The sequence below is a fragment of the Cydia strobilella genome, chromosome 20 (genome assembly GCF_947568885.1).
Source record: "Cydia strobilella chromosome 20, ilCydStro3.1, whole genome shotgun sequence".
NCBI classification, from domain to species: domain Eukaryota; kingdom Metazoa; phylum Arthropoda; class Insecta; order Lepidoptera; family Tortricidae; genus Cydia; species Cydia strobilella.
In genome coordinates this window covers 94484-122468 of record NC_086060.1, presented here as the reverse complement: position 1 = coordinate 122468, position 27985 = coordinate 94484, and the positions used below count along the sequence as shown (strand labels likewise).

At 45.6% G+C, this 27985-nt stretch overlaps 1 protein-coding gene across 1 annotated transcript; it reads left to right on the top strand.

Moving 5' to 3' along the window:
- The first annotated feature begins 1202 nt into the window (after nt 1-1202).
- On the top strand, nt 1203-27714 carry LOC134750764 (uncharacterized). Its single transcript, XM_063686006.1, has 28 exons — nt 1203-1495; nt 3272-3428; nt 4494-4673; nt 8457-8641; nt 9071-9184; nt 9227-9340; nt 9383-9496; nt 9539-9652; nt 9695-9808; nt 9851-9964; nt 10007-10120; nt 10163-10276; nt 10319-10432; nt 10475-10588; nt 10631-10744; nt 10787-10900; nt 10943-11056; nt 11099-11212; nt 11255-11368; nt 11411-11524; nt 11567-11680; nt 11723-11836; nt 11879-11992; nt 12035-12148; nt 12191-12363; nt 15933-16070; nt 19071-19296; nt 22402-27714. The coding sequence occupies exons 1-28, from the start codon at nt 1297-1299 to the stop codon at nt 27123-27125; spliced, it is 8262 nt and encodes a 2753-aa protein (XP_063542076.1). The 5' UTR covers nt 1203-1296; the 3' UTR covers nt 27126-27714.
- The last annotated feature ends 271 nt before the right edge of the window (nt 27715-27985 follow it).

Below are 27985 nucleotides of genomic sequence, written 5' to 3'. Positions count from 1 at the left end.
CAGCACGCCGCCCGGTCGGGCGACCTAGTACCGATGGGCGGATGTGGTGGACGCTGATCTGCGCGAGCTCCAAGTCCAAGACTGGCGAGAAACTGCACAGGACCGGGATCAGTGGCGAACTGTCGTGTTGGAGGCCAAGACACACTTTGGGTCGCTGCGCCAGAGGAGTAGTAGTAGTAGTAGTGATTAAAAACCATTAATTTTTAAAATAAAATAATGAAAAATGTTAAAATATATAAATTTCTATAATTATACAAGGAACTTCAATTAAGCGTATTCATTTTAGAATTTAAATTTATGTCCATTTGGAGGAAAAAATATTTACTACACTGGCAACATTTATAAGAAATGGCGGCTGACGAAAATTTGAATTTTTGTATTTACGATTACGTAAAAATATCACATTAAACTCGATGCTAACGTAGTAGACTGAATCGACAAGAATCGATAAACTTGCATTCGTATCGTTGCCAACACTGGTTCCAGGCGATTGTGTGGTGTGATGCGACATGCGACGTACGGGCGCGGCGCACACCCTCCCACTTCCTCGACCCCCGAATGCACAGAATTGGCGCGCGAACCAGGCCCCTCCACCTCCACATTATAAAACTTTGGCCTCCTTTGGCTTTGGCTTTGGATCGTTGGCCACGTCTCCACAACATGTTAATGTATGTATGTTGTTATGTAATGCAACATGGCATGAATTGAGTCATCGTTTCAAATTCACACCGTTTTCAATGGCGAAAACCGAGTGTAAAGAAAACTCCAAATCATATCGATGACGTTTGCTCAACAACAACAACAGCGTTTCCGTTGTCTCATTCTAACTATCGCTCCATCTCACACTGTTGGGATGATTTATCACATACGCTTGGAGAGGCCTTTAGACGGACTTTAACTTTAACCCCTTCGGCGCCCCAGTTTCACAGTAGTATGGAACTCCTACTCCTATACTTACTACTGTCACACGTGTGTCAGTAGGGCGCTCCACGGGTTAAACGACTAAACTGTTTTAAATTGAAACTACTATTTTAGTAGACCATTCATGCTGGCAAGGAAGTACACGTCAATTGAAATTCATTGCTGCCAACTACGCAAATCATATTTCCGTTCAGAAATTGATAAAATAATAGGTTAAGTACCGCGCGTTTTGACGGTACGTTTCGTTTTCATACTTTTCATTAAGACTGACATTTCTCGTACAGTCCGCGAGTTTTCGTTTCCCACGCACGTGTAGTGCTTAGCTTTATAAATAATGAGTAAAGTTTATGATATAAGGTAGGAAAAACAAGAAGCATGGGTAAAGGCGACCCGTGCGGTGTGTGCGGCGAGACTCGGATGCGGCTGGTGGACGGGTTCTTCTACTGCGTGGAGTGCGGCACGCAGGACACGAATGTCCAGGAGACCGTGGTGGAGCACCAGGCGCTGGGCGACGGCACATTCGCCGTCGCGCGCCGCTCCCGGTACTCCGTCAAGATCAAGGAGGGTGTGGAAAGTATGTGGTTCTTTTTTAACCCCTTCTTTGGCTATGTTATTGCTTATTGCTCCCCCTATTATTATTAGCCCATATTGTCCCACTGCTGGGCATAGGCCTCCCTCTTTAACTAAAACTCGTAACTTTAAACATTAAAAAATGATACCCCAGAGTATGTCAGCTATGAGCATTTAGCGGCCCGTGACAAAAAAAAAGTGATTAATTGAACATGGTACATTTGTGAAGGTAATTTTTTGACTACTAAGTGTAAAACTGTTCCTTTTCCTAATAGTTTTTGATTTTATTTTATCCCATAAAAATGATTATAAACTTAATATTATCTTCGGTTACCGCGGTAGTTACTCATGAAAGAAAACTATGAAAATGGATTATATTATATCGCATAGGGTAATCGTGTCAGATCCCGTCCAATTAGAAGATGCCAAGTTGCCAACATTGAAATGCGAAAAAAAATCTTTAGATTTAGATATTTATTCTCATAATATAAAATTACAATATAAATTATCTTAGACTAATCTACACGAATTTATATTATGATCGTCAGTACATACAATTTACATTATTTGATAAATTCAAAAATACAATTTAATTACATAATATACATTACATTATCAAATAAATTATTTAAGTAGTCTTACTTGTGTTATATTTGTTTGTATTGCTCATATTGTCTATTTTAGGTTAATATTACTTGACCTTAAATAATATTTACGGTTTATTTTATAAAAAATATAATTTGCAAAAAATTGTGTTGTTTTAGTTTCCATCCACCCATGACCTAGTTTTCGTCCATGTATGAGCTAGTTTCCGACCACTGCAAAACTGCATTATTGAGTTAAAAATCGATTATATATCTCAATTTTAGTTCTTATGTAATATATAAATCGTTTTTAGGTGGTTTTATAGCTTCTGCCCGTGACTATGATCTGTATTATACATAATACAGATCATATTGAGAGGAAAAACAAATGTATTTAGTTGATTGATTAATTTATTTATTGGTAAAATCATTATTTTATGTACATAGTGAGATTACAATACTGATAATATTTACATATTGCATATTTGCTTATATATTTTTATTTACAACAAATTCTTAAACTACGCATAATTAACTAAACACAAAAAATAATACCTAATATTACATGTTCAGAAAACGTTTTAGTTAATGAGCTCCATGAAGATACTCGTCTACGCTGTAGCATGCCTGTGATCCCTGACTATATCAGTTGAAACCAAGTTGTAGATCTTGGCCCCAATGACACTGAGTGAACTCCTGAGCTTAGCAAGTCGCTTTAATATCATTTTTATGAAAATAATAATAATAATAATAAAAGACGTTTATTCAAGAAGTTGTAACATAGGTACATAATAAAAGTACATGATAATGCTTACAAACTAATTGAAAGGGAAGGTTATACATCTATATAAGTCCAAAATTATGCGGTAAGGTAGGTTTATATTCAAATTATGCGCAATTCTTTGTGGCAACTCCGCCAAGTGGACGGAAACAAGCACTGGACGGTGAACTGACGCAATTACCCTATATAGAATTTATAATACATACCAGCGTTTACGTGGAAACTTATTATAAATTAACACGCTATATAATCTGTTTTCATAGTTTTATTTCATGATTATAAACTGGTTTCTCCATTATTTTAAATTTTAAACAAAAAATCATTTTAAGTATGGGTGGCAAAATGCTCCCCACGCGAATACTCACATTTCACGGAATGGTGCAACTACTCTAGGGTTAATATACTTATTTTGCAGTGAGTCCGGAGTGGTACAAATGGCACAAATACAACTTCCTTCTGGCGGGGCTGACGGAGCTGCTCATCGAGCTAGGCGCGGCTCCAAGTGTGCGCATGAAGGTGCTGTGGATCTGGAGCCGCTACATCAAGATGTTCCAGAAAAAGGAGGCGATGGGGTGAGTGTAAAGCTAAAATGTATAAACCATTGCCAAATTATATAGGTAAAGCCTGACCAGGAATATATGATCATGCGCCATGTTGCGGAATTTCACTGGAACTAATTTTTTCATACTAATCTGAACTGTCACCCTATACATGAGAATGAACAGCGCCGTCTTGACAATGATCATATATTACTGTTCAGGCTTTATCTAATTTCCTACCCACTCTGTAATAAAATTAGTAGAATGGGATACTCCAAGAGAATAAAAATATCTTGTATTTTTTATGTGAAACGTGAGTGAAATGTCTTTAAAAACCCTGTAGGGGTCGGATCACAAACTAAGTAATTAAGTCCGACTCACGCTTGACTGCACATTTCTAGTAGGTTTTCCTGTGATCTGTAGGTAAAGATCTATTTTGTGTATTTTTTTTTTCAAAATTTTAAACCCAGTAGTTTCGGAGATAAAGGGGAGGGAATGGTCATTTTTTGCCTATTTTCTTGAATAATTTCTAAGCTGTTTATCCTAAAATTATAAAGAAAAATATTTGAGATTCTCACAATGAGCTCCTTCATTTGATATGTAACACGATATAGTTTAAAAACTTTATTTTTTAATTTTCTCATTTACTTTAATTGGTCCAGTAGTTTCGGAGAAAATAGGCTGTGACAGACGGACAGACAGACAGACGCACGAGTGATCCTATAAGGGTTCCGTTTGTTGCTTTTGAGGTACGGAACCCTAAAAAGTAATTTAATTTCAATTATTTGTTCACCTTGCCCGTTGATGGCGATTTGGGCCAAATTTTTTACCTATAGGTTAATAATAAGTAAGTTTAATTGTTTTTTTTTTTTTTGTCTTTCCCATCACGGAACAATGGTGTTCCGGACCTCTGGGAGGCGTGCGCGGAGCCGAAGCCAACGCGTAGTGGCACTTATGACACTTTAATGAAATGTAAGGGGTACACCGAGCGGATGCTGCCCTTGCCCGTGTCATGGGGCTCGCATAACAGATACCCAATGCGATAGTGTAGCATGTACGATACGACTATACGTGTCTAAACACTCACTCCCTTTTCAGCCCCGCTCAAGTCCTCAAGCAGCTAGAAGTCGGTTCCTCCTCCAGCGAGGCGGAGGAGCAGGAGGAGGAGGCCGAGGAGGTCGGGCCCCGCACTGCCCACGCCAAGAGCCTGCGGGTCGACCGCGTCACCAACTACATGGTGGTCGCCATACTGGCGCTGGCGCTCAACTTCGACCGAAGGTGTGTTTAAACTCTAAAATAATAAAAAATAACAAATAAAAATAAATAATATTAGATAATTTCAATCAATAAATTAAATATTAATATTATTAATATTATATCATTATTAATTTAATAAGAAATTAGATAATCAATGTGAAATATTTCCCATCCAAGAAATCGATCTTGTAGTTTTGGAGCAAACTTGCCGCGACAACCAGATGGACAGACAGATGACAGATAGATAGAGGTAAAATAGATGTCATTGCTACGACCATTCGTATTCCTAGTGTTATCCTGGCTTTTTGTCACGGCTCGTGAGAGCCTGGTGCCTAAAACTGGACTAATCCCAATAAGACCTAGTTTCCCCTCTGGGTTGGAAGCTCAAATGGCAGTCGCTTTCGAATAAACTAGTGCTAACGCCAATTCTTGGGATCAGTTGCCACTTGCCAAGCGGAGCGCAGGCTCTCATGAGCCTTGGCTTAGGTAGCAATAAGCCGGCATAAACGCCTGGAACAAGAAGAAGTTCTTCATGAACAATAAAGATTGTAAGCCAATATTTTGACACATATTTAATTATTTAATATTTAATAATTCGATTTTTATTCAATTTATGTATTAATGATATTATTTTAATTAAGTACATATTATGTCATGTGGATGGAGTCTGTGTTAATAACATAAGTTATGCAGACGACATGGTTCTGTTGAGCGCGTCAGTGTGTGGAATACGCAAACTCTTGAAAATTTGCGAAGCGTATGTTACTGAGCATGGCCTTAAATATAATGTGGCCAAAAGCCAGCTCATGGTGTTTGAGTGCGGTCGCAAGAACACAACGGAAGTCCCTGGGGTTTGCCTCAATGGTACCCCTATAGATAGAGTGGACCATTTTAAGTACTTAGGCCATGTGATCGCGACCGACCTCAAAGACGACAGGGACATAGAAAGGGAACGAAGGGCCCTGTCGGTCCGGGCGAATATGATCGCTCGCAGATTTGCAAGGTGCTCCAAAGAGGTGAAAGTTACATTGTTCAGGGCGTTTTGCACTTCCCTCTACACCTGCAATCTGTGGGCTCAGTATTCGCAACGGGCATATGGGGCTCTTAGGGTCCAGTACAACAATGCGTTTCGGGTGTTGATGGGGATGTTCGCGGCGGCGCGCGTGGACTGCTTCTACACTACCATGCGTGCACGCGCGCGCGCGGCATCCCTGGTGCGCCGGGTGCGCGTGGACTGTTTCTACACTACCATGCGTGCACGCGCGCGCGCGGCATCCCTGGTGCGGCGGGTGCGCGTGGACTGTTTCTACACTACCATGCGTGCACGCGCGCGCGCGGCATCCCTGGTGCGGCGGGTGCGCGTGGACTGTTTCTACACTACCATGCGTGCACGCGCGCGCGCGGCATCCCTGGTGCGGCGGGTGCGCGTGGACTGTTTCTACACTACCATGCGTGCACGCGCGCGCGCGGCATCCCTGGTGCGGCGGGTGCGCGTGGACTGTTTCTACACTACCATGCGTGCACGCGCGCGCGCGGCATCCCTGGTGCGGCGGGTGCGCGTGGACTGCTTCTACACTACCATGCGTGCACGCGCGGCATCCCTGGTGCGGCGGGTGCGCGTGGACTGCTTCTACACTACCATGCGTGCACGCGCGCGCGCGGCATCCCTGGTGTGCCGGGTGCGCGTGGACTGTTTCTACACTACCATGCGTGCACGCGCGCGCGCGGCATCCCTGGTGCGCCGGGTGCGCGTGGACTGTTTCTACACTACCATGCGTGCACGCGCGCGCGCGGCATCCCTGGTGCGCCGGGTGCGCGTGGACTGTTTCTACACTACCATGCGTGCACGCGCGCGCGCGGCATCCCTGGTGCGCCGGGTGCGCGTGGACTGTTTCTACACTACCATGCGTGCACGCGCGCGCGCGGCATCCCTGGTGCGGCGGGTGCGCGTGGACTGTTTCTACACTACCATGCGTGCACGCGCGCGCGCGGCATCCCTGGTGCGCCGGCGCCGGGTGCGCGGCAGTCCCAACAGCATTCTGCGATTGATAGCGGACAGGGTTGACTGTCCCTACTTGTCACACTGCGAGGGATTGCATTCTCCCGTTAGTGTTATTTTGTTTTAAATTTAAGTCTAGCTGTACCTACCTACTAACCCCTTAGTCTTGTAAGTGTTACTAATAAAATGTGTCTTTGTTACATGAAATAAATGTATTGAATTGAATATTATGATTAGTACTAGAAATGTAAAAATACACCTAGATTTAAGAATGTTGCAGTGCCCTACCAGGGTGTCATGTACCTACAAATGTATTTATTGTAACACCTGTATTATGATGAACATGATAGCAATAAAGATATGAAATGAAATTAGCAAATGTTGGCAATCATCGTCGGAACTTGGAATTCACACTGACATCGGGAAAGGACGACGCTTGGTAATCGTTCACGCTGGAAGTCGAAATGGCTTGGTCGAAGGTGCATTGACTATATTTAAATCCGATGCTAAGACTGGCGACTACCATGGAGACATGAACGGGCCTACTTTTTATAAGTGGGTGGATGAAAAGTTGAAAGATAAACTGCTGCCGAATTCTGTAATTGTGATGGACAACGCGTCTTACCACAGCGTTCAAGTTGATAAGAAACCGACCATGACAAACCTCAAAAGTGAAATGCAGAACTGGCTGCGGCGTCACAATGTTGAATTTCCGGAAAAAATGAAAAAAAATCAACTGCAGATTCTTATAAATGCCACTCAAAAAGAGCCTGTTTACAGAATCGATGACCTCTTAAAAGCTCATGGGCACACAGTCCTGCGTTTACCTCCATACCATCCAGATCTGAACCCCATCGAATTGGTATGGGCTGATGTTAAAAACAATATAGCGCAAAACCATATTCATTCTTCTCTAGATGAAAAGATAAACGCACTGAATTTATTATTTTCGGAGTTCACGGCAGAAAAATGGCAGAGGTGTGATGACCATGTCCAAAAAAATGAAAACGATTACTGGGATCGCGACAACCGTTTCGACAATATTATTGACCCCATAATAATAAATTTGCAGGATGACAATGATTCAAGTTCCGGTAGCGAAATGGAAGATGAAGATAAAAGTGAATCTATGTCAGAATAGTCACTGTATTCATTAACTAGAAGCTTATGTTTTTTTGTTTTTCGAACTGATTCGGTTTTAACTCTCGAAACTATTTATTTTTCCGATAATTACACATTAATTTGACTTATATTGGTTTTTTTTATTTGTGCTTACCTAAAAATCGTATTGTACCATAATAAAAATTGGATATAATAAGTATGTACCTATACAGAGCCAAAATATTGTACTTCGGTATCTTCAGATCTATCCGACACGACGACAGACTCTTGTGCGTCCGTGATCTTTCCTGCCCGCACCCCGCCTCCCCGCGCATACCTAAGGAGCGGCACAGCGGTTGTGGTCAAGCTATAGTAAATGACGATGTGATGTTCTGTTTTCAAATTACCTCCGGACGAATTTCAAATTCTGATTCTATTTTATTTAGATTATGACAAAAAGTCAAATCGCAATATAGTTATCTGAGTAGTTATCAACTGAACATTAAGCATAATGTTAAATTGGGGCTTATTTTACATTGAGACAATAGGTATCCTTAACTTTTTGCGGTAAGTTTAAAACTTTTTGTGAGTTAATAAAAAAGCAGAACAGCAGTATCGCCTTCGCGTGTTACCGCCGATACCCGATGTATCTTGCTAAAATCCGAAGGTCATTCTCAGAGTTAACGGACTGTACTTTGTTACAGCCCCATCCTGGTGTCGCAATTCATGCGCTTCTTGCGCTGGCGGCTGCTGCCCGTCGCCGACAAGTTCCGGTTCGTGCCCGCGGAGGTTCTCGACAAGCTACGCGGCAGGCGGATGCGGCAGCTCACCGCCACCTCCTACGACACTACTGCCCTCATGGTGTTCTTCCACCTCCCCGTCATGATGTGTAAGTGTAACATTCCTAATGCTGTACCTATTTAGTATTAGATTATTTTAGAGCGCACAGCCAACAAACTGTTCACAGTTTGGCGAAACATTAGACGCTTCGAGAAAAGGTAGGTAGTTACCTTGCGCTTCGCTTTGCTCGTCTCTGGATTAACGTCAATAAGGTGCTTATAATGTTGTAATTCTTGTTAAATTTTCAATTAAAAAAAAGAGATAAGACAAGCTGTCACGGCTACCTCCTTCGCCTTGGACACTAGAACCCTGACGGTGCGGTGTTGTAGTGCCTCCCTGTCATCTGTGACGATGTATAAGCCGCACGGTACGGCTGCAGGTCGCGTGAGCCGGCTGCGCGAGCTGCGCGTACAGCGCGCGCTGGCGGTGCGGTGTTGTATATAGTACCTCCCTGTCCTGTCACGATGTACGGCTGCAGGTCGCGTGAGCCGGCTGCTGGCGCTGGGCGCGCCGCTGACGCCGGACGTGGACGCCGCGCTGCACGCGCAGCTGCGCGAGCTGCGCGTACAGCGCGCGCTGGCGGTGCGGTGTTGTATATAGTACCTCCCTGTCCTGTCACGATGTACGGCTGCAGGTCGCGTGAGCCGGCTGCTGGCGCTGGGCGCGCCGCTGACGCCGGACGTGGACGCCGCGCTGCACGCGCAGCTGCGCGAGCTGCGCGTACAGCGCGCGCTGGCGGTGCGGTGTTGTATATAGTACCTCCCTGTCCTGTCACGATGTACGGCTGCAGGTCGCGTGAGCCGGCTGCTGGCGCTGGGCGCGCCGCTGACGCCGGACGTGGACGCCGCGCTGCACGCGCAGCTGCGCGAGCTGCGCGTACAGCGCGCGCTGGCGGTGCGGTGTTGTATATAGTACCTCCCTGTCCTGTCACGATGTACGGCTGCAGGTCGCGTGAGCCGGCTGCTGGCGCTGGGCGCGCCGCTGACGCCGGACGTGGACGCCGCGCTGCACGCGCAGCTGCGCGAGCTGCGCGTACAGCGCGCGCTGGCGGTGCGGTGTTGTATATAGTACCTCCCTGTCCTGTCACGATGTACGGCTGCAGGTCGCGTGAGCCGGCTGCTGGCGCTGGGCGCGCCGCTGACGCCGGACGTGGACGCCGCGCTGCACGCGCAGCTGCGCGAGCTGCGCGTACAGCGCGCGCTGGCGGTGCGGTGTTGTATATAGTACCTCCCTGTCCTGTCACGATGTACGGCTGCAGGTCGCGTGAGCCGGCTGCTGGCGCTGGGCGCGCCGCTGACGCCGGACGTGGACGCCGCGCTGCACGCGCAGCTGCGCGAGCTGCGCGTACAGCGCGCGCTGGCGGTGCGGTGTTGTATATAGTACCTCCCTGTCCTGTCACGATGTACGGCTGCAGGTCGCGTGAGCCGGCTGCTGGCGCTGGGCGCGCCGCTGACGCCGGACGTGGACGCCGCGCTGCACGCGCAGCTGCGCGAGCTGCGCGTACAGCGCGCGCTGGCGGTGCGGTGTTGTATATAGTACCTCCCTGTCCTGTCACGATGTACGGCTGCAGGTCGCGTGAGCCGGCTGCTGGCGCTGGGCGCGCCGCTGACGCCGGACGTGGACGCCGCGCTGCACGCGCAGCTGCGCGAGCTGCGCGTACAGCGCGCGCTGGCGGTGCGGTGTTGTATATAGTACCTCCCTGTCCTGTCACGATGTACGGCTGCAGGTCGCGTGAGCCGGCTGCTGGCGCTGGGCGCGCCGCTGACGCCGGACGTGGACGCCGCGCTGCACGCGCAGCTGCGCGAGCTGCGCGTACAGCGCGCGCTGGCGGTGCGGTGTTGTATATAGTACCTCCCTGTCCTGTCACGATGTACGGCTGCAGGTCGCGTGAGCCGGCTGCTGGCGCTGGGCGCGCCGCTGACGCCGGACGTGGACGCCGCGCTGCACGCGCAGCTGCGCGAGCTGCGCGTACAGCGCGCGCTGGCGGTGCGGTGTTGTATATAGTACCTCCCTGTCCTGTCACGATGTACGGCTGCAGGTCGCGTGAGCCGGCTGCTGGCGCTGGGCGCGCCGCTGACGCCGGACGTGGACGCCGCGCTGCACGCGCAGCTGCGCGAGCTGCGCGTACAGCGCGCGCTGGCGGTGCGGTGTTGTATATAGTACCTCCCTGTCCTGTCACGATGTACGGCTGCAGGTCGCGTGAGCCGGCTGCTGGCGCTGGGCGCGCCGCTGACGCCGGACGTGGACGCCGCGCTGCACGCGCAGCTGCGCGAGCTGCGCGTACAGCGCGCGCTGGCGGTGCGGTGTTGTATATAGTACCTCCCTGTCCTGTCACGATGTACGGCTGCAGGTCGCGTGAGCCGGCTGCTGGCGCTGGGCGCGCCGCTGACGCCGGACGTGGACGCCGCGCTGCACGCGCAGCTGCGCGAGCTGCGCGTACAGCGCGCGCTGGCGGTGCGGTGTTGTATATAGTACCTCCCTGTCCTGTCACGATGTACGGCTGCAGGTCGCGTGAGCCGGCTGCTGGCGCTGGGCGCGCCGCTGACGCCGGACGTGGACGCCGCGCTGCACGCGCAGCTGCGCGAGCTGCGCGTACAGCGCGCGCTGGCGGTGCGGTGTTGTATATAGTACCTCCCTGTCCTGTCACGATGTACGGCTGCAGGTCGCGTGAGCCGGCTGCTGGCGCTGGGCGCGCCGCTGACGCCGGACGTGGACGCCGCGCTGCACGCGCAGCTGCGCGAGCTGCGCGTACAGCGCGCGCTGGCGGTGCGGTGTTGTATATAGTACCTCCCTGTCCTGTCACGATGTACGGCTGCAGGTCGCGTGAGCCGGCTGCTGGCGCTGGGCGCGCCGCTGACGCCGGACGTGGACGCCGCGCTGCACGCGCAGCTGCGCGAGCTGCGCGTACAGCGCGCGCTGGCGGTGCGGTGTTGTATATAGTACCTCCCTGTCCTGTCACGATGTACGGCTGCAGGTCGCGTGAGCCGGCTGCTGGCGCTGGGCGCGCCGCTGACGCCGGACGTGGACGCCGCGCTGCACGCGCAGCTGCGCGAGCTGCGCGTACAGCGCGCGCTGGCGGTGCGGTGTTGTATATAGTACCTCCCTGTCCTGTCACGATGTACGGCTGCAGGTCGCGTGAGCCGGCTGCTGGCGCTGGGCGCGCCGCTGACGCCGGACGTGGACGCCGCGCTGCACGCGCAGCTGCGCGAGCTGCGCGTACAGCGCGCGCTGGCGGTGCGGTGTTGTATATAGTACCTCCCTGTCCTGTCACGATGTACGGCTGCAGGTCGCGTGAGCCGGCTGCTGGCGCTGGGCGCGCCGCTGACGCCGGACGTGGACGCCGCGCTGCACGCGCAGCTGCGCGAGCTGCGCGTACAGCGCGCGCTGGCGGTGCGGTGTTGTATATAGTACCTCCCTGTCCTGTCACGATGTACGGCTGCAGGTCGCGTGAGCCGGCTGCTGGCGCTGGGCGCGCCGCTGACGCCGGACGTGGACGCCGCGCTGCACGCGCAGCTGCGCGAGCTGCGCGTACAGCGCGCGCTGGCGGTGCGGTGTTGTATATAGTACCTCCCTGTCCTGTCACGATGTACGGCTGCAGGTCGCGTGAGCCGGCTGCTGGCGCTGGGCGCGCCGCTGACGCCGGACGTGGACGCCGCGCTGCACGCGCAGCTGCGCGAGCTGCGTCTGCCGCGCGCGCTGGCGGCGCTGGTGCGCGCGCTCATGGACGTAGCCCCCGTGCCGTTCAAGGGTAAACCGCTTTCGACGAGCAGGGTATGTTTCATAATTTTTTGAGATTTCCCTTTATTTAAGTATCATCAGTTGAGTCTTAAAGATTCCGAAAATTTATGATTGTATCCATAATTCATTAACTATCTACGTGACTTGACGTCCACACTGATTTAAGGATCACGATTTTTGCACAGTTTTTACATTACTCGAACGGGACTTAATCTTATTATTAATCTTAATTAAGTTTAAGTAAGTAGTACCTTGAGTAGTATCTATCTCGATTTTGTTGGTTCCATTTTAAATAAAACATATTGTTCGGTGCGATGCACCTTAACGTTTAAGTTTTGGGCCTCGTGCGGCACGTGCGCTCGGTCAGTGAAAACACATTACCACAATCAATGATCTTTTCGGGACCGTCGCGACCGGGTGCATTCATTTAACATTAACAACATTATAACATTTTAGTTTTAAGAGCCCGGTTACGATTTTAGTCGCAAAAATGTAAAGTTGATAGATTTCTTCTGTGAAATTGTACACCTTTTGTTACCTAATTGAAATAACAAGTACTGGTTTCTATTAGCACGACTTCTTATCTTTACGTTTATCAGATCAATTTTTTGAAAAAAGGCTTACTAAATTAGTAATGTTTTTTTTTCTGATGGACGTTTAGGTAAACGCGTGTATAGCACTGATTTTGATGCTTTTATTTGTAAATTTCGTAAAGTTTGGACTGCTAAAAATGGTAAATTTGTATTACACATATTCTGTACTTGAAGTTTATCAGATTACATTGTTGTTATATGACTTAGAGTTCGAGGAAATGAAAGTTAAACGAATTCAATTTTCTACAGAAATGACCTCAAAACAAGTGACAATTTCTCCGAAAATCTACTTATTTTCGACGTAGATTGCATACTCAAATAATCTGCAATGGTTACTTAAACTTTTGCTGTACTTCATTTTATTTAAATTGCAACTTTTATTTTCTGACGATTTTTTAAAAACTTCCCCTTTTATTGGTATAACACCGGTGACACGCGCTCGCGGCCTCAGTCCCGCGCGGGAGCTGGTAGAGGCAGGACGTTTGTTGATCGGCTCCGCACGTTGCATCGACGACGACGAAGTTATTTATCATTGTGTGCGTCGCTCGCCGTGTAAAAAGTTATATTTGTTTGCGTGTTTGGCTGTACTGTGTGCGTGTAAACAGCGACCAGAAACTTTAATCCTTGGGTTGTAAGTACTTGTTTATTAACCGCCTTCAAAAAAAAGGAGGTTCTCAGTTTGACCCGTATGTTTGTATGTATATGTATGTATGTATGTTTGTTCGCGATTATCTCGCGTTTGGCTGAACCGATTTTGATGGAGAAAGACATTCTGGAGAAGGTTTTAGTATACATAGAGCTGAGCTGATGCTGAACCCTGGCTGTACCTAGTGGAACGCAGGTTTGGTGCAACATAGGCACACGCTGTTTTGGTCTTCCGACACGTCTTGATGAGCAATTAGGAGAGCAGTACCCAAGATGGAGCTGATGCTGAACCCTGGCTGTACCTAGTGGAAATCAGGTTTCGTGCAACATAGGCACACGCTGTTTTTGTCTTCCGACACGTCTTGATGAGCACTTGGGAGAGCAGTACCCTAGATAGAGCTGATGCTGAACCCTGGCTGTACCTAGTGGAACGCAGGTTTGGTGCAACATAGGCACACGCTGTTTTGGTCTTTCGACACGTCTTGATGAGCAATTAGGAGAGCAGTACCCAAGATGGAGCTGATGCTGAACCCTGGCTATACCTAGTGGAACTCAGGTTTCATGCAACATAGGCACACGCTGTTTTGGTCTTCCGACACGTCTTGATGAGCAATTAGGAGAGCAGTACCCAAGATGGAGCTGATGCTGAACCCTGGCTGTACCTAGTGGAACTCAGGTTTGGTGCAATATAGGCACACGCTGTTTTGGTCTTCTGACACGTCTTGATGAGCAAATGGGAGAGCAGTACCCAAGATAGAGCTGATGATGAACCCTGGCTGTACTTAATGGAACTCAGGTTCATTTATTGTTATCAGATATTTATTGTTTCCCCATACAAACTTCCACCCTCAGTACCTACTGCATGTTAAACGTGTGGTAGCTCTGGTCAGGTGCCTGCTTCATCTGGCAGCCCTCCAGGTGTTCCAGGTCTTGAAGAACTTAACCTGCCTACAGCATACTCTACCAACTTCAGATTAAAGGAGTTTTACTCCTGATCCGATGCGTCCAGCAGCACTCCAGGTGTTCCAGGTTTTGAGCTGTCTCCGTCATACACTACCCACAACACGTTAAGCTAGTGTTACCCACCCTTTGCCCTTGACCCTTTGCACTCAGCAGGACTCCAGGTGTTCCAGATCTGGAGCTTTCTCCATCATACACTACCCGCGGCACGTTGAGCGAGTGTTACCCGTTACCCCTGACCCTTTGTACCCAGCAGCACTCCAGGTGTTCCAGGTCTGGAGCTTTCCCTATCATACACTACCAGCAGCACGTTGAGCGAGTGTTACCCCTGACTCTTTGCACCCAGAAGCATTCCAGGTGTTCCAGGTCTTGAGCTGTATCCATCGTACACTACACACTACCAGCGGCATGTTGATCGAGTGTTACCCCTGACCCTTTGCACCCAGCAGCACTTCAGGTGTTCCAGGTCTTGAGTTTTCCCCATCATACTCTACCAGCGGCACGTTGAGCGAGTGTTACCCCTGACCCTTTGCACCCAGAAGCACTCCAGGTGTTCCAGGTCTTGAGCAGTATTCATCGTACACTACCAACAACACGTTGAGCGAGTGTTAGAAGAGTGGAGACGAGAAGAGGAGAAGAGAAGAGGATGACTTTGGAAATAAAAATTATTATACACCCTTCCCAACAATTAAGACTATCTCCATAATATCAAATTCCATCCAAATCGGTTTTATTGGATCCCATACAAATTTCCATTACCCCCCCCCCCCCCCCCCGTTTCTGCGGTAAAACCTATCCTATGTCCTTCCCCAGGACTCAAACTATGTCCATACCTCATTTCATCTTAATCGGTTCAGCGGTTATTGATTCCCCATACAAATTTCCATCCCCTTAAAGGGTGAGTTCTTGAATAAAAAGTATTCTATATCCTTCCCCGGGACTCAAATTATCTGTATACCAAATTTCAACAAAAGGCTAGTTTCCTCTCTAAGTTGGAACGTTGGAAAGTCAGATGGCAGTCGCTTTCGTAAAAACTAGTGCCTACGCCAATTCTCGGGATTAGTTGCCAAGCGGACCCCAGCCGACTTCCATGAGCCGTGGCAAAAAGGCTGGGATAACGCGAGTAAGATGATTATATATATAAGATATTACCTTAGTGCAAATCATTATTATCATGCTACCTATATATAATTTGTATGTATTATATGAATACATAGGTAAATTGTTAAGAGTAATAAACGATTATATCAAATTTACCGAAAGTTTTATTTTAACCTAACTAAAGTTATAAAGTGACGCATAATGTTGCGAAAGTATCAATACTGTTTAGGCGGTCGCGTTACATATTGGTCCTTCGAACCGGATAGAAATGTTAGTAATCGAATATGTTATTTCTGCTTAAAGGAGACATTGGGAGGAGACTACTTCCCTGACTACGAGACGACGTTGATGGCGTACATCGTGGTGGCGCTCAAGATGTGCTTCGGCCTCGACGACGACTACGAGCGTCGGCTGTCTGACGCCGTGGACATGATCAATGAGGTACCTCTCACACTTCACATGAAGGTCACATTGGTTGGTTTAAAGGAGAGACTAGAATACTTCTGACTACGAGACGACGGTCATGGCGTACATCGTGATGGTGGCATAAAGGTTACGGTATTTAAGATGAGAATTTCTTAAATAATGATCATACAATTTCTTAAATAATAATCGTGTAACAGTTGTCAATACAATAATATTTCAAATAATCTCTTTCATAAAATCATCAACAGTGTAACATGCTTGGTCAAGGAGTAGACATTTAAGTTTTTTAGATACATTAGTAGATATTTAAGTTTTTTTTCTTCAGATACGATATATGTACCTTACTGATTTTTTTTGTACAATATACCATAAATACGTAATATCTTGATATCTAACCCCAGACAGCAATTTTGAAAAAAAAATATTAAGTTTTTTTTTTTTAATATTTTTCATGTGTATAATTTTTCAATATTGAAAAATTTAAAAAAAAATCTAAATGAAATTATTTTCAAAATTGCTTTCTTGGGGTTAGATAATAAGATATTACGTATCATTTGTGGTATATTGTACAAAGAAAAATCGATAAGGTATATCGTATCTGAAGGGTACAACCTTGATATTTTGTGTCAAAAACTAAACAAACCAACAATACCAACTGATGAAAAGGCGCAGTTAAAGGGTTAAAGTTGTATTTCCCGTTCGATATATTACGTATCATTTTATGATTAATATGTACCGTATCTGCAGTACAGTTCCATAAGTCTCGTAAAATAGGTATTGAAGTAGACTGTGTCAGTTTGTAAAATTGAAAAAAAAAATTGTTAATGATATTATTTTTAAAATTGCTTTCTTGGGGTTGGATATGAGGATATCACGTATCATTTGTAGTATATTGTACAAAAAAAATCGGCCATATCGTATCTGGAGGAGCCCAAACTTGGTAATCTTGGTATGTTTCGAAAATTCTTTTTGTTTCAATTAAAAAAAAATTTATATATATATTTATTTTCAGATAGCTGAGATCCATAAATTATTAGTTACAAGACACTTATAAAACTACATTAGTAAACTACCTATTACATAAAAACATATAAATACTTATTTCCTAGGTCGTACGACATGAAGGTCGGTATATCGGCGGAGGATATCCGAGTCCCACCTTTCGGCAATCATTCTCGGCAAAAAAATGGCCGAAATGTAATGATGTGATATATGTTTAGAATCGCCTCAAAAAGCCCTTTCGTATGATACCACACACGATAGGTTTTGGAATTTTTTTTTCCATACAAAAAAAATGTTTTATCACCCCCCCGGGAGTTTTTTTTAGGAACTGCGGGTCAAAAATTTTGTTTTGACCTCTAGTGTGCGTGTGCCAAACGGCTAACCTGTACATCGATTTGCGGTATTTCTTTGTAATTGGGGTCGAGCGGCTTCCGCTATTAGAGGGATGAACATTTTTTTGGCCATTGGAAACTGTTTTATCCCGACGGTTTTTGACGTAATTTTTAAAGACCAATTTAATGATGTGCCACAATTTTTTTTATTGTGACACTTAGTTACATGTATGGAACGCCCCTCTTAAAAATGTATTTCTTACTAATTGGACTACTAAATCCAGTACAAAATACACCTTTAATTAAAATTTCTATACCCTGTTAGTAGTGTCAGCACTCTAAATAGTTTATACCCACCAAATTGGGTATAAACGAGTTAATACGGGTAAATTGAGTAAATACATAATGAGTATTCCCTCGGTATTTACTCACTACCCATCTAGAGCTCTACGTGGAGCTCGGTCTTCGCATTTACCCACTTTTACTATTGTTGTGTTTGTCTGTTTGTGTGTCTGTTTACTTTTGTTTGAGCACTACACCTTGCTCTTCGGCCTTTGCAATTAAGATACTTACTAGGGGGAAGTTGCGGAAAACGCGCACTCCGGGCCTCCTCTCTCGGACGCTTCGGGCCTTCTTTTATTTAGTTCTTAGATTAATACAATACAGTACTTTATGTCGCGACTTCGCGAGCTTTCTACAATACCTATACATGTTAAATCAACATACACATAGTATAAACATTGTGACTTCAACACTTTTCACAATCATGAAAATTCGTTTAGTACTAAGGGTAATAAGAAATGGAAATTTTAGATTTTAAATATTTCAATAACGCAATTTTAAAATGTTTGTGTTTAGTTTTAAAATTTACACTATAACATATTATCTTTTTGTATATATTTTTATGATCAGCAGTAAAATTATTTTATTTGAGACGTCACTAAATTAGATAGGATTTATTTTTCTTAGCATATTTTGTAAATCCTTATTCTACCAAAGTGAGAATCAAACGCATAAGTTTCATATATAATTTGAATCGTCTTTCAAAGCTCTTCATTTTGATACCCCATTCGATAAGTTTGCAAGATATTTTTTTTTTTTTCAAATGTCGCGGTCGCGCATTATTGTGCATTACGTCCGCCATGTTGATTTTATTATGACGTCAAATAGCCTATGTCACCCGGGATGACGTAAGGATTCTAATGATATATCATACATCTAAATCTGTTCAGGCATTAAGAAGTTATGGTGGAATAAAGAAACTCACATACAGACATATACATACAAACATGAACGCTGAAAACATTACACTCTCTTTTTTGGGCAGTCGTGTAATAACGTAACGTCATCGTTTTTCTATAATAAGAAAAACTAAAGTCCGTCATATCACTACATAGTATAAAATAAAACAAAGCCGTTTTCTGCCGTCTGGATGGATGTCCGATGTCCGTCCCTATGTATGCTTAGATCTTTGAAACTACGCGACGGATTTAGATGCGGTTTGTTTAAATAGATAGAGTGGTTCAAGAGGAAGGTTTATATGTATAATACATCAGCATCGCACCCGTGCGAAGCCGGGGCGGGTCGCTAGTTAACGAATAAACGATAACATTTTTAAGTATTAGTGATCCAGCGGAGGGAGGAGCCTAACTAGTGACTGTTGGCCTTTTTAATTTGGAAGGAGGCCGCGCACCCCCTCGCCTACAGCTCGTGCCCGGAGCCGACCGGGCGGCTGTTCAGCTTCCGCTCGTGGGCGGCGCACCTGCGCCTGCGCGCGCTCGTCGCCTCGCAGCACGCGGCGCCGCTCGCCTGGGCGCGCGGGGCGCATCCCGCACGCGGGGGGGGGGACGCCGCCATGGAGCATCTAGGGGAGTTCACGAGCGAGAGGCAAAGGGATCCCGACAAGAGTAAGTCAGGCCTAAAAGTGGACGAGGGCGACGGGGCCGGGCGTGTTGTTCTATATTTATATATATTTGCTTTTAACTTTGGTTTGAACCGCTTCGCGGGAGCTGATTCGGTTGAAAGGGGACATCGAACGATTGGGACTAAATTTTACAAGTCGAATATTATGAGTCCCCGACCGGTTATCTTTTATTCTAAAAGCTTTCAGTGTTACCTTCGTATTAATAGGAAGATCTTAAGCGAGGTTTAAACTGGCGAGAACTTGCATGCAATTTACGTTACATTGCCGACTACTAAGGTAAACTACATTCGGATGTAATGTAAATTGTATACAAGTTATTGCTAGTCTAAACCTCGCTTTACATTGCAGACTCCTAAAGTAAACTACATTCGAATGTAATGTAAATTGTATGCAAGGTCTTGCTAGTCTAAACCTCGCTTTACATTGCAGACTCCTAAGGTAAACTACATTCGGATGTAATGTAAATTGTATACAAGTTATTGCTAGTCTAAACCTCGCTTTACATTGCAGACTCCTAAGGTAAACTACATTCGAATGTAATGTAAATTGTATGCAAGGTCTTGCTAGTCTAAACCTCGCTTTACATTGCAGACTCCTAAGGTAAACTACATTCGGATGTAATGTAAATTGTATACAAGTTATTGCTAGTCTAAACCTCGCTTTACATTGCAGACTCCTAAGGTAAACTACATTCGAATGTAATGTAAATTGTATGCAAGGTCTTGCTAGTCTAAACCTCGCTTTACATTGCAGACTCCTAAGGTAAACTACATTCGGATGTAATGTAAATTGTATACAAGTTATTGCTATTGTCTTCGGTTACCGCGATAGTTACTCATGAAATAAAACTATGAAAACGGATTATATCGCGTATATTGAATTTATAATACATCCCGACGTTTCGAACTCTTTACAGCGTTCGTGGTCAACGGGTGACTGAGGAAAAATTACAAAATGCAAAAATACCCACATACTAAAATAATGAACAATCATAGACTACAAACTTTAAGGCTGGTTGTACATGCAAAATCGGTTCATAAGGCTAGTTATACACTATAATTATTTTTCAAGTAAAGATATATATATATACCTATAAATCCTGATAACACCCTAGGTCGCACTGTGTATAGGAAACCTACTCATACTGATAGGTACTTAAATGGCAAATCGCATCACCATCCCAGTCAACTTGTTACAGTAGGAAAATCTTTGTTTCCTCTAGCCCAGAGGATATGTGATGACCAGCATCTGGCCGCGGAGCTCCAGCATGCCAGGCGCGCGCTCCAGGCAAACGAGCTCAGGATACCGCGGGTCAACCAGAGGTCCCACATTAAGATCCCCACAGTCGAGCGCAGGCCTGCCATTCTGCCTTTTGTCAGGGGGGTCACGGACAGGATCAGCCACATCTTGAAGCGTGCTTCTATAAAAACATATTTCAAGCCAATGAAGAAGATGTCACAATTCCTGAGGCCTGTAAAATGCAATACCCCTCTACAGACTGCAGGAGTGTACAGGCTGGACTGTGAGTGTGGCCTATCATATGTCGGGCAGACGAAACGGAGCATTTCCACTCGGGTGAAGGAACACATAGCTGATGTCAAGCACCGTCGACCTAGGTCTGCTGTCTGTGAGCATGTCATGGATAAAGCCAATCACTCAATCAAGTTTGATAAGCCTCTGGTTCTTGCCAAGGAGAAGCGTTACATACCCAGAATGCTGCGCGAGGCCATTGAGATTAAGAAATATCCAAACTTTAATAGGGAAGATGGCTTTTCTCTACCACCAGCTTGGGATCCTGTAGTCCACCTGATAAAGGAGCAAGCGAGACATAGACTGTGAGACCGTAGTGTTGGATGATGCTGGACATTCTGATGTTTTGAAAAGATGTGTCCCGCCGAGTTTGTTGCCGGTCCCATATTGGGATACCCTCCTACAATTTAGGAGGGAATTAAATCTTCTCGGGTCCGTGGTGTAGGGTTGGAGCCGGCATAGTTTTTTTTTGTTTTTTTTTTTTTTTTTTTATCGCGTATATATATATATCTTTACTTGAAAAATAATTATAGTGTATAACTAGCCTTATGAACCGATTTTGCATGTACAACCAGCCTTAAAGTTTGTAGTCTATGATTGTTCATTATTTTAGTATGTGGGTATTTTTGCATTTTGTAATTTTTCCTCAGTCACCCGTTGACCACGAACGCTGTAAAGAGTTCGAAACGTCGGGATGTATTATAAATTCAATATACGCGATATAATCCGTTTTCATAGTTTTATTTCATAAGTTATTGCTAGTCTAAACCTCGCTTTACATTGCAGACTCCTAAGGTAAACTACATTCGAATGTAATGTAAATTGTATGCAAGCTCTTGCTAGTCTAAACCTCACTTTACATTGCAGACTCCTAAGGTAAACTACATTCGAATGTAATGTAAATTGGATGCAAGTTATTGCTAGTCTAAACCTCGCCACTATATCTTTCTTTACAAAGTATAATTTGAATAAATATTTGAGTAGCTTGACTTCAAACTCGGATAAATCCAACTGCTAGATTTTGCGATTTTTAGATACTTCCTAAGGGTTTACTACCATTAGGTAACAAATGGAAAATTGTCCTGTAATTGTCATTAGTAAACCTTCCTAAGGGGGTCGATTGGATTTATCCGAGTTTGAAGTTAAGCGAAACATATGTCGTATATTATACAGATTGCAATTGACACAAAAATGTTATATTATTATTAATACTCTAAGAACAAATTAAATTATTTTCTATGAAAATATTTTAATTTGTGTTTTTTTAAGTAGACACACTACTATTTAAACTATACACTGAAATAAATGTCATATACGTAATCACCCGAGTTTATTCAGTTAGAAGGTCGAACCATACTGTTCTACCTTAGAGATGGCCAGGGGGCGCCACAAGCCTTCGGGAGATTGTCATATACTTGGAAATTTCGACCCATGCCACCGTGACCGGATAGCCGAGCGGTTCAGGCACCTGTCCGGTAAACGGGGGAGCTTCCAGCTCTGACTTTGGAGGCATTGGTAATTTTTTCCTTATTATTAATTCTTATTTTGTCTTATCCAGCTATCAGGAAGGGCGCCAAAGCGAGGCTAACCGACCAAGTCACCATGGAGATATTAGACAGGATCCCCAAGCGGTACGAAGTCGGCGTACTGTCCCTAGAGGAACTCAAACCGGCCATGGCCTCGAGGGAACCTCAAACTGCGATAGTGCGAGCTATAGGACACCTCCTGCCTGCCGAGCGGAGAAAACTCCTCGATGAGGACTTCACGCAATACTCCCTCGAGTACGCGTACAAGCACCTCGCGCTCCCCACCTCCCGCCCCCACAAGAAGCTATTCCGAGGCGTGAACGCGAACAACGCTTGCGGACGACGACTCGGCGACGCCGTGTACTCCAGCAACGCCGACACCACCACCGTCTACGTCAAGAACTGCTCCAACCGGAACTGGGCGAGAGCGAGACGGCCGACCGCCGCTCACGTGCTCCCTGTTCACGACAGCGACGCCGGGTACGACTCCCGAGAGACTAAAGAGGAGGAAGAGCGAGAAAACTTACAGACGTTTGTGGAAGAGGACGAAGGCAGAAATATTTTTGACGATGATTTTTCCGATATACCGATTAAAGACGAGAAACCCGATTCAAAGGATGATGTTAACGTCGACGAGACTAAGGATAATATAAATTGGGGCGATGATACTGGCAACTTTGAGAGCGCCGGCTTCGAAGATGACGCCGACGAACGCGGCATATTGGATAGCGACGACGAGGTCGAGCCGCAGTTCAACCCCGACACCTTCAACAGGAAGGAGGTCATCAAAGAAATGATGGCGGCCGCCTATAGAAACCGCTACCTACAAGTACCGGCGCGATTTCTAGCTCTGGGTGAAAAACCGAAGAGTAAGCGGAAGAAAACGGACCTGCAGTCCCGGAAATACATTTACGGTATCGGAACCCCATACTGGGCCAACAAGCTCAAGAAGCAGGAGGATACGGCCAAGGTCGAGGATCTCATAGCCACTTACTGGGGCAACTTGCACAGCGACGTGTTACACCAGGTGGAGGAACAAGTGCGCGCGTTTACGAACGCGAATGAGATTGCCGACGTCATCGGGCCCGCGTCCGAGCTCGCGGACCCCAGCTTCCACACGGACGGAAACGCCATGGAAGCCCAAGATGTGGACGAGTCTAGAGACGTGGAATTAATTGAAAATGAAGCCAAAAATGATAAAAGTAACGACGAAGACTCTTGTGAAGAGCACGCCTACGACCCTGTTCTTAAAAACGATGCAAACTTTGATGAAAAAACGCACGACGTCGAACAGCTATACGTGAAGCTGAAGGAACTCCCGCCGGAGGCCGAGCCAGCCGCGAGTCCGGCGCCCGCCGACGACCTCACCGCCATCATCGACCAAACCATCCGCCAGATGAAACCTCGGAAAATAAAGAAAAAGGAGAGAATCATCATAAAGACCGATATCGATCACCTGGTGGACGATCCGAAACGTATCACCAGATTTAATTACTGGTTCACGATATTAATTAAACGAACTAAAGACATTAAACATTTCCTGAAGTCGGACCGGAGAGTAGAGAAAGAGTTTGAGGAGAATTCGTCGCGAAGCTTCTGGTTCGTCCTGAAGGAGTGCTCCGCCGTGTTGGATGTGATGCCGTTGCGCCTCTACCGCCTCGTCACCGACATCGAGCAACAGATGCTCAAACTCTTGCCCAAAAAGCAAAGAAAAGGAAATGAACTCAAGAAAAGGGGAAGACACCGCTTATGCGAGCATCGTTTAGACGAGTACCCCAAAAAGAAACTGGGGAGACCTCGCAAACACATGGACAAGTATGTGTCAAGAGAAAGTGGCTTACACTGTAGACCAGAAAGACTCCGAAAAGACTTCAAAAATGCAAGCGCCTCCCAGAGTCAGCACCGGCCAAGGAAACTAGGAAGACAGCGCAAAACCTTGGATGGGAACCTTTCAGAAACTAGCGACTCCCAGGAGTGGAGACCAGAAACACTCAGCGAAGATTCAAGCACCTCAGAGGATCAGGACCAGCCGAGGAAACGAGGAAGACCACGGAAACCCCTGGGCGAAAATACTTCAGAAAACAGGAACTCGCAAAGAGAAAGGCCCAGCAAATACTTAAAAGAGTCCAGCACCTCGAAGAATCAAGACAAATCAAAGAAACGAGAAAGACCGCGCAAAACCTTGGATGAGAGTTCAGAAGATAGTGTCTATGCGCAAAATCCTGGCCAATCAAGAAAACGGGGAAGACCTCGCAAAACTCTCGGCAAAATTATTTCAGATGACAGTGACTCAGACTCGCAGGGCTTGAAACCTCGAAAATCCAGCAACGACTTGGAAGATACCACGCAAAACCAAGACCAACCAAGGAATCGAGGAATACCTCACAAAACATTCGATGGTAACAATTCAGACACTAGTGACTCCCACGACAGTAATCCAGAAAGACCCCGCAAAGACTCAGAAGATTCAAACTCCTCGCAGAATCGACTGAGAAAACGAGGAAAACCCTACAAACCCTTGAAAGATACTAACGACCCGCAGTACTGTAATTCAGAAAAACTCTGCGAAAATTCAGAAGATTCAAGCACCTTGCAAAATCGACGAAGAAAACGAGAAAGACCCCTCAAACCCTTGGACGAAACTCCTTCAGAAGACAGCGACTCCCGGCAGTCGAGACCCGAAAGTTTCACAAAACAATTAGAAGATAGCACCTCACAGGATCAGGACCCACCAAGGAAACAAGGGAGACCCCTCAAATTCTTGAAAGAAAGTGTTTCAGAAGACAGCGACTCGCCGGAGTGCCAACAAGAAAGATTCGGCACTCTCAGCAGAGACATAGAAGACGAAAGCGCCTCACAGAATCAATACCCACCAAGAAAACAAGTAAAACCCCTCAAATTCTCGGATGAAAGTCTTTCAGAAGACAGCTACTCGCAGCATTGGCGATCAGAAAGACTCGACAAAGCCTCAGAAGATGTAAGTACCTCGCAAAATCAGGATCAGCCAAGGAAACGCGGCACAACCCTCAAATCCTTTGACGATAGTCTTTCAGAAGACAGCGACTCAGAGAAATGGAAACCAGGAAGATCCATCAAAAACCAAGAGCACCCTACGAAACGAGTAAGAACAAGACTTAGTAAATCCTTAGACGGGAATGTTTCAGAAAACAGCGACTCTGATAAGAGCACCCCAAAAAGATCCAGAACATACTCGGATTCGAGTCTCCAAGAAGGAGAAAGCGCCTCACAGAAACACCAAAGAAAAAGGGGAAGAACCACCCCGCAAAACAAAGAGCACCCTAAGAAACGAGTAGGAACAAGACTTCGTAAATCTTTAGACGGGAATGTTTCAGAAGGCAGCGACTCTGATAAGAGCACCCCAGGAAGGTCCAGAACATACTCGGATTCCAGTCTCCAAGAAGGTAAAAGCGCCTTACAGAAACACCAAAGTAAAAGGGAAAGAAACACCCCGCAAAACCAAGAGCGCCCTAAGAAACGAGTAAGAACAAGACCTCTTAATTCCTTAGACGGGAATGTTTCAGAAGACAGCGACTCTAATAAGAGCACCCCAGAAAGATCCGGAACATACTCGGATTTGGGTTCCCAAGAAGGTGATAGCGCCTCACAGAAACAGGAATATCAAAGGAAAAGGGGAAGAAATACCCCGCAAAAACAAGAACATCCTAAGAAACGAAGGAGACCTCTTAAATCCGTGGACGAGGACCATTCAGAAGCAAGTGCCTCGCAGAGGAGCACCCCAGAAAAATCCAGAATATACTTGTATTCGAGTCATCAAGGAGATAAAAGCCCCTCACGGAACCAGGAGCTGCCAAGGAAAAGAAGAAGACCTCGCAAATCGATAGATGGGAGTGTTCTAGAACTAAGCGCCTCGAAGAAGGGTTCCCCAAAAAGATGCAGCAAATTTGACTTGAGTCTTCAAGATCAAAGCACCTCAATATCTCACCAACACGTAGCTGGAAACCCCCCAAAAGGAAACATCTCGAAGAGGAGCACTCCAGAAAGATCCAGCACCTATTTAAGCTCGAGACTTTTCATAGATAGTAGCACCTTGCAGGGCCAGGAGCACCCAAGGAAATCTTGGGGAGAGAGCACTTTGCAAAACAGGACCCATGAAATAGCCAGCGCAGACATGATCTCGAGTCTTCGAGAAGATAATAACTCCTCAAATAACCAAGAGCAACCAAGAAAACGAAACAGACCAAGCAAACCCATGGATGGGAGTCTTTTAGAAGCGAGCGCCTCACAAAAGACGACCCCAGAAAAACAATCAAGAGCCAGCAAATACTTAAAGGTTGTAAGCCGTTCACAGAAGGAGAAGTATCCAGGAACGAAATCTGGAGAAGTGACCCTTTCGGAAGTAATGAACATCTTGCAAGAGAGGAGACCAGAAAGGCTAAAACCCAATAAATACGTAAAGGATGCAAGCGATTCACAGAACCAGGCAAATCCAAGTCAACCAGGAAAACCTTGCAAGTCCATGGACTTTCCGAAAATAAGCATCTTGCACAGAAAACCAGAAAGACCTAGCACATACTTAAACTGGACACCTTTAGGAAATGCAAGCACCCCGCAGAACCAAGGACACTCAAATAAACCAGAACGATTCAGCAAATACGTTGAGAGAAGTCTTCCAGATATAAGCGCCATTCAGGACAGTACAGCTGAGGCTAGCTTCTTGCGGAACAAAACAGAAGAATATTCTGAAACGAAAGTGATTAGTTTCGATCAATTCTAGTGACTGTGATAGATTTGTGTTAGGGTAGGAAGTATTGTACGAAACTGATTCGTAATAAGTAATAACGAATCATGACGAAGATGGACGTCTTTAATTTAATTATAATTTTGATACATATTCCCAAAACTTTCAGTGTTACCTTGGTATTGCTATTAACCCTTTAGTCCCTATCGCTAACGGCAACATATAGTGTGACATAAAATCAAAGATAGATATAACTCCGTAATAGATGGATACAGTCTAAAGAAAAAACGTGCCTCGAAAAATCACGTAAATTTGATTCTCGATCAGATGGCGCCACTAGTTTTGGCCTACTCTCGTATAGAGGGCGTTGACGGTTTCGTTTGTTATTTATAATTTTAACGCATATCAGTGAAAGAACATGGGTCAAAATCATATAAAAATAATCAATGCAAATAAAAAAATCATTTATCCATATTTAAATACATTTTAATGTATTTTTATAAATCTTCATTTTTAGTTTTAAAGTATGTCGATAGATGGCAGTGAATTTACAGTGGTTACAAAATTTACTATGACAGTACCGCTCTATCTTATTATATCCTCTTTGCATAAAATACATAGTAATAGAAATCATTCGCTACTCGGGAGCGGTGGCAGGCGAACGCACCGCACGCGCTAATCTTATAACCTGCTATTTGTTTATCGCGTTTCGAATTTCATTAAAACATATACATTTCACGACTATAATATGAGTACCAGTTGTGCAACGTGTGATGAAGTGATAACCGACGGTGTTAAGTGTCCAAATTGCAAAGGATTATTCCACTTTGGATGCGTCGGGGTTCGTGAGGCCGTTCACAGGAAATGGGACGCCGAAAAGAAAAAGTCATGGCGGT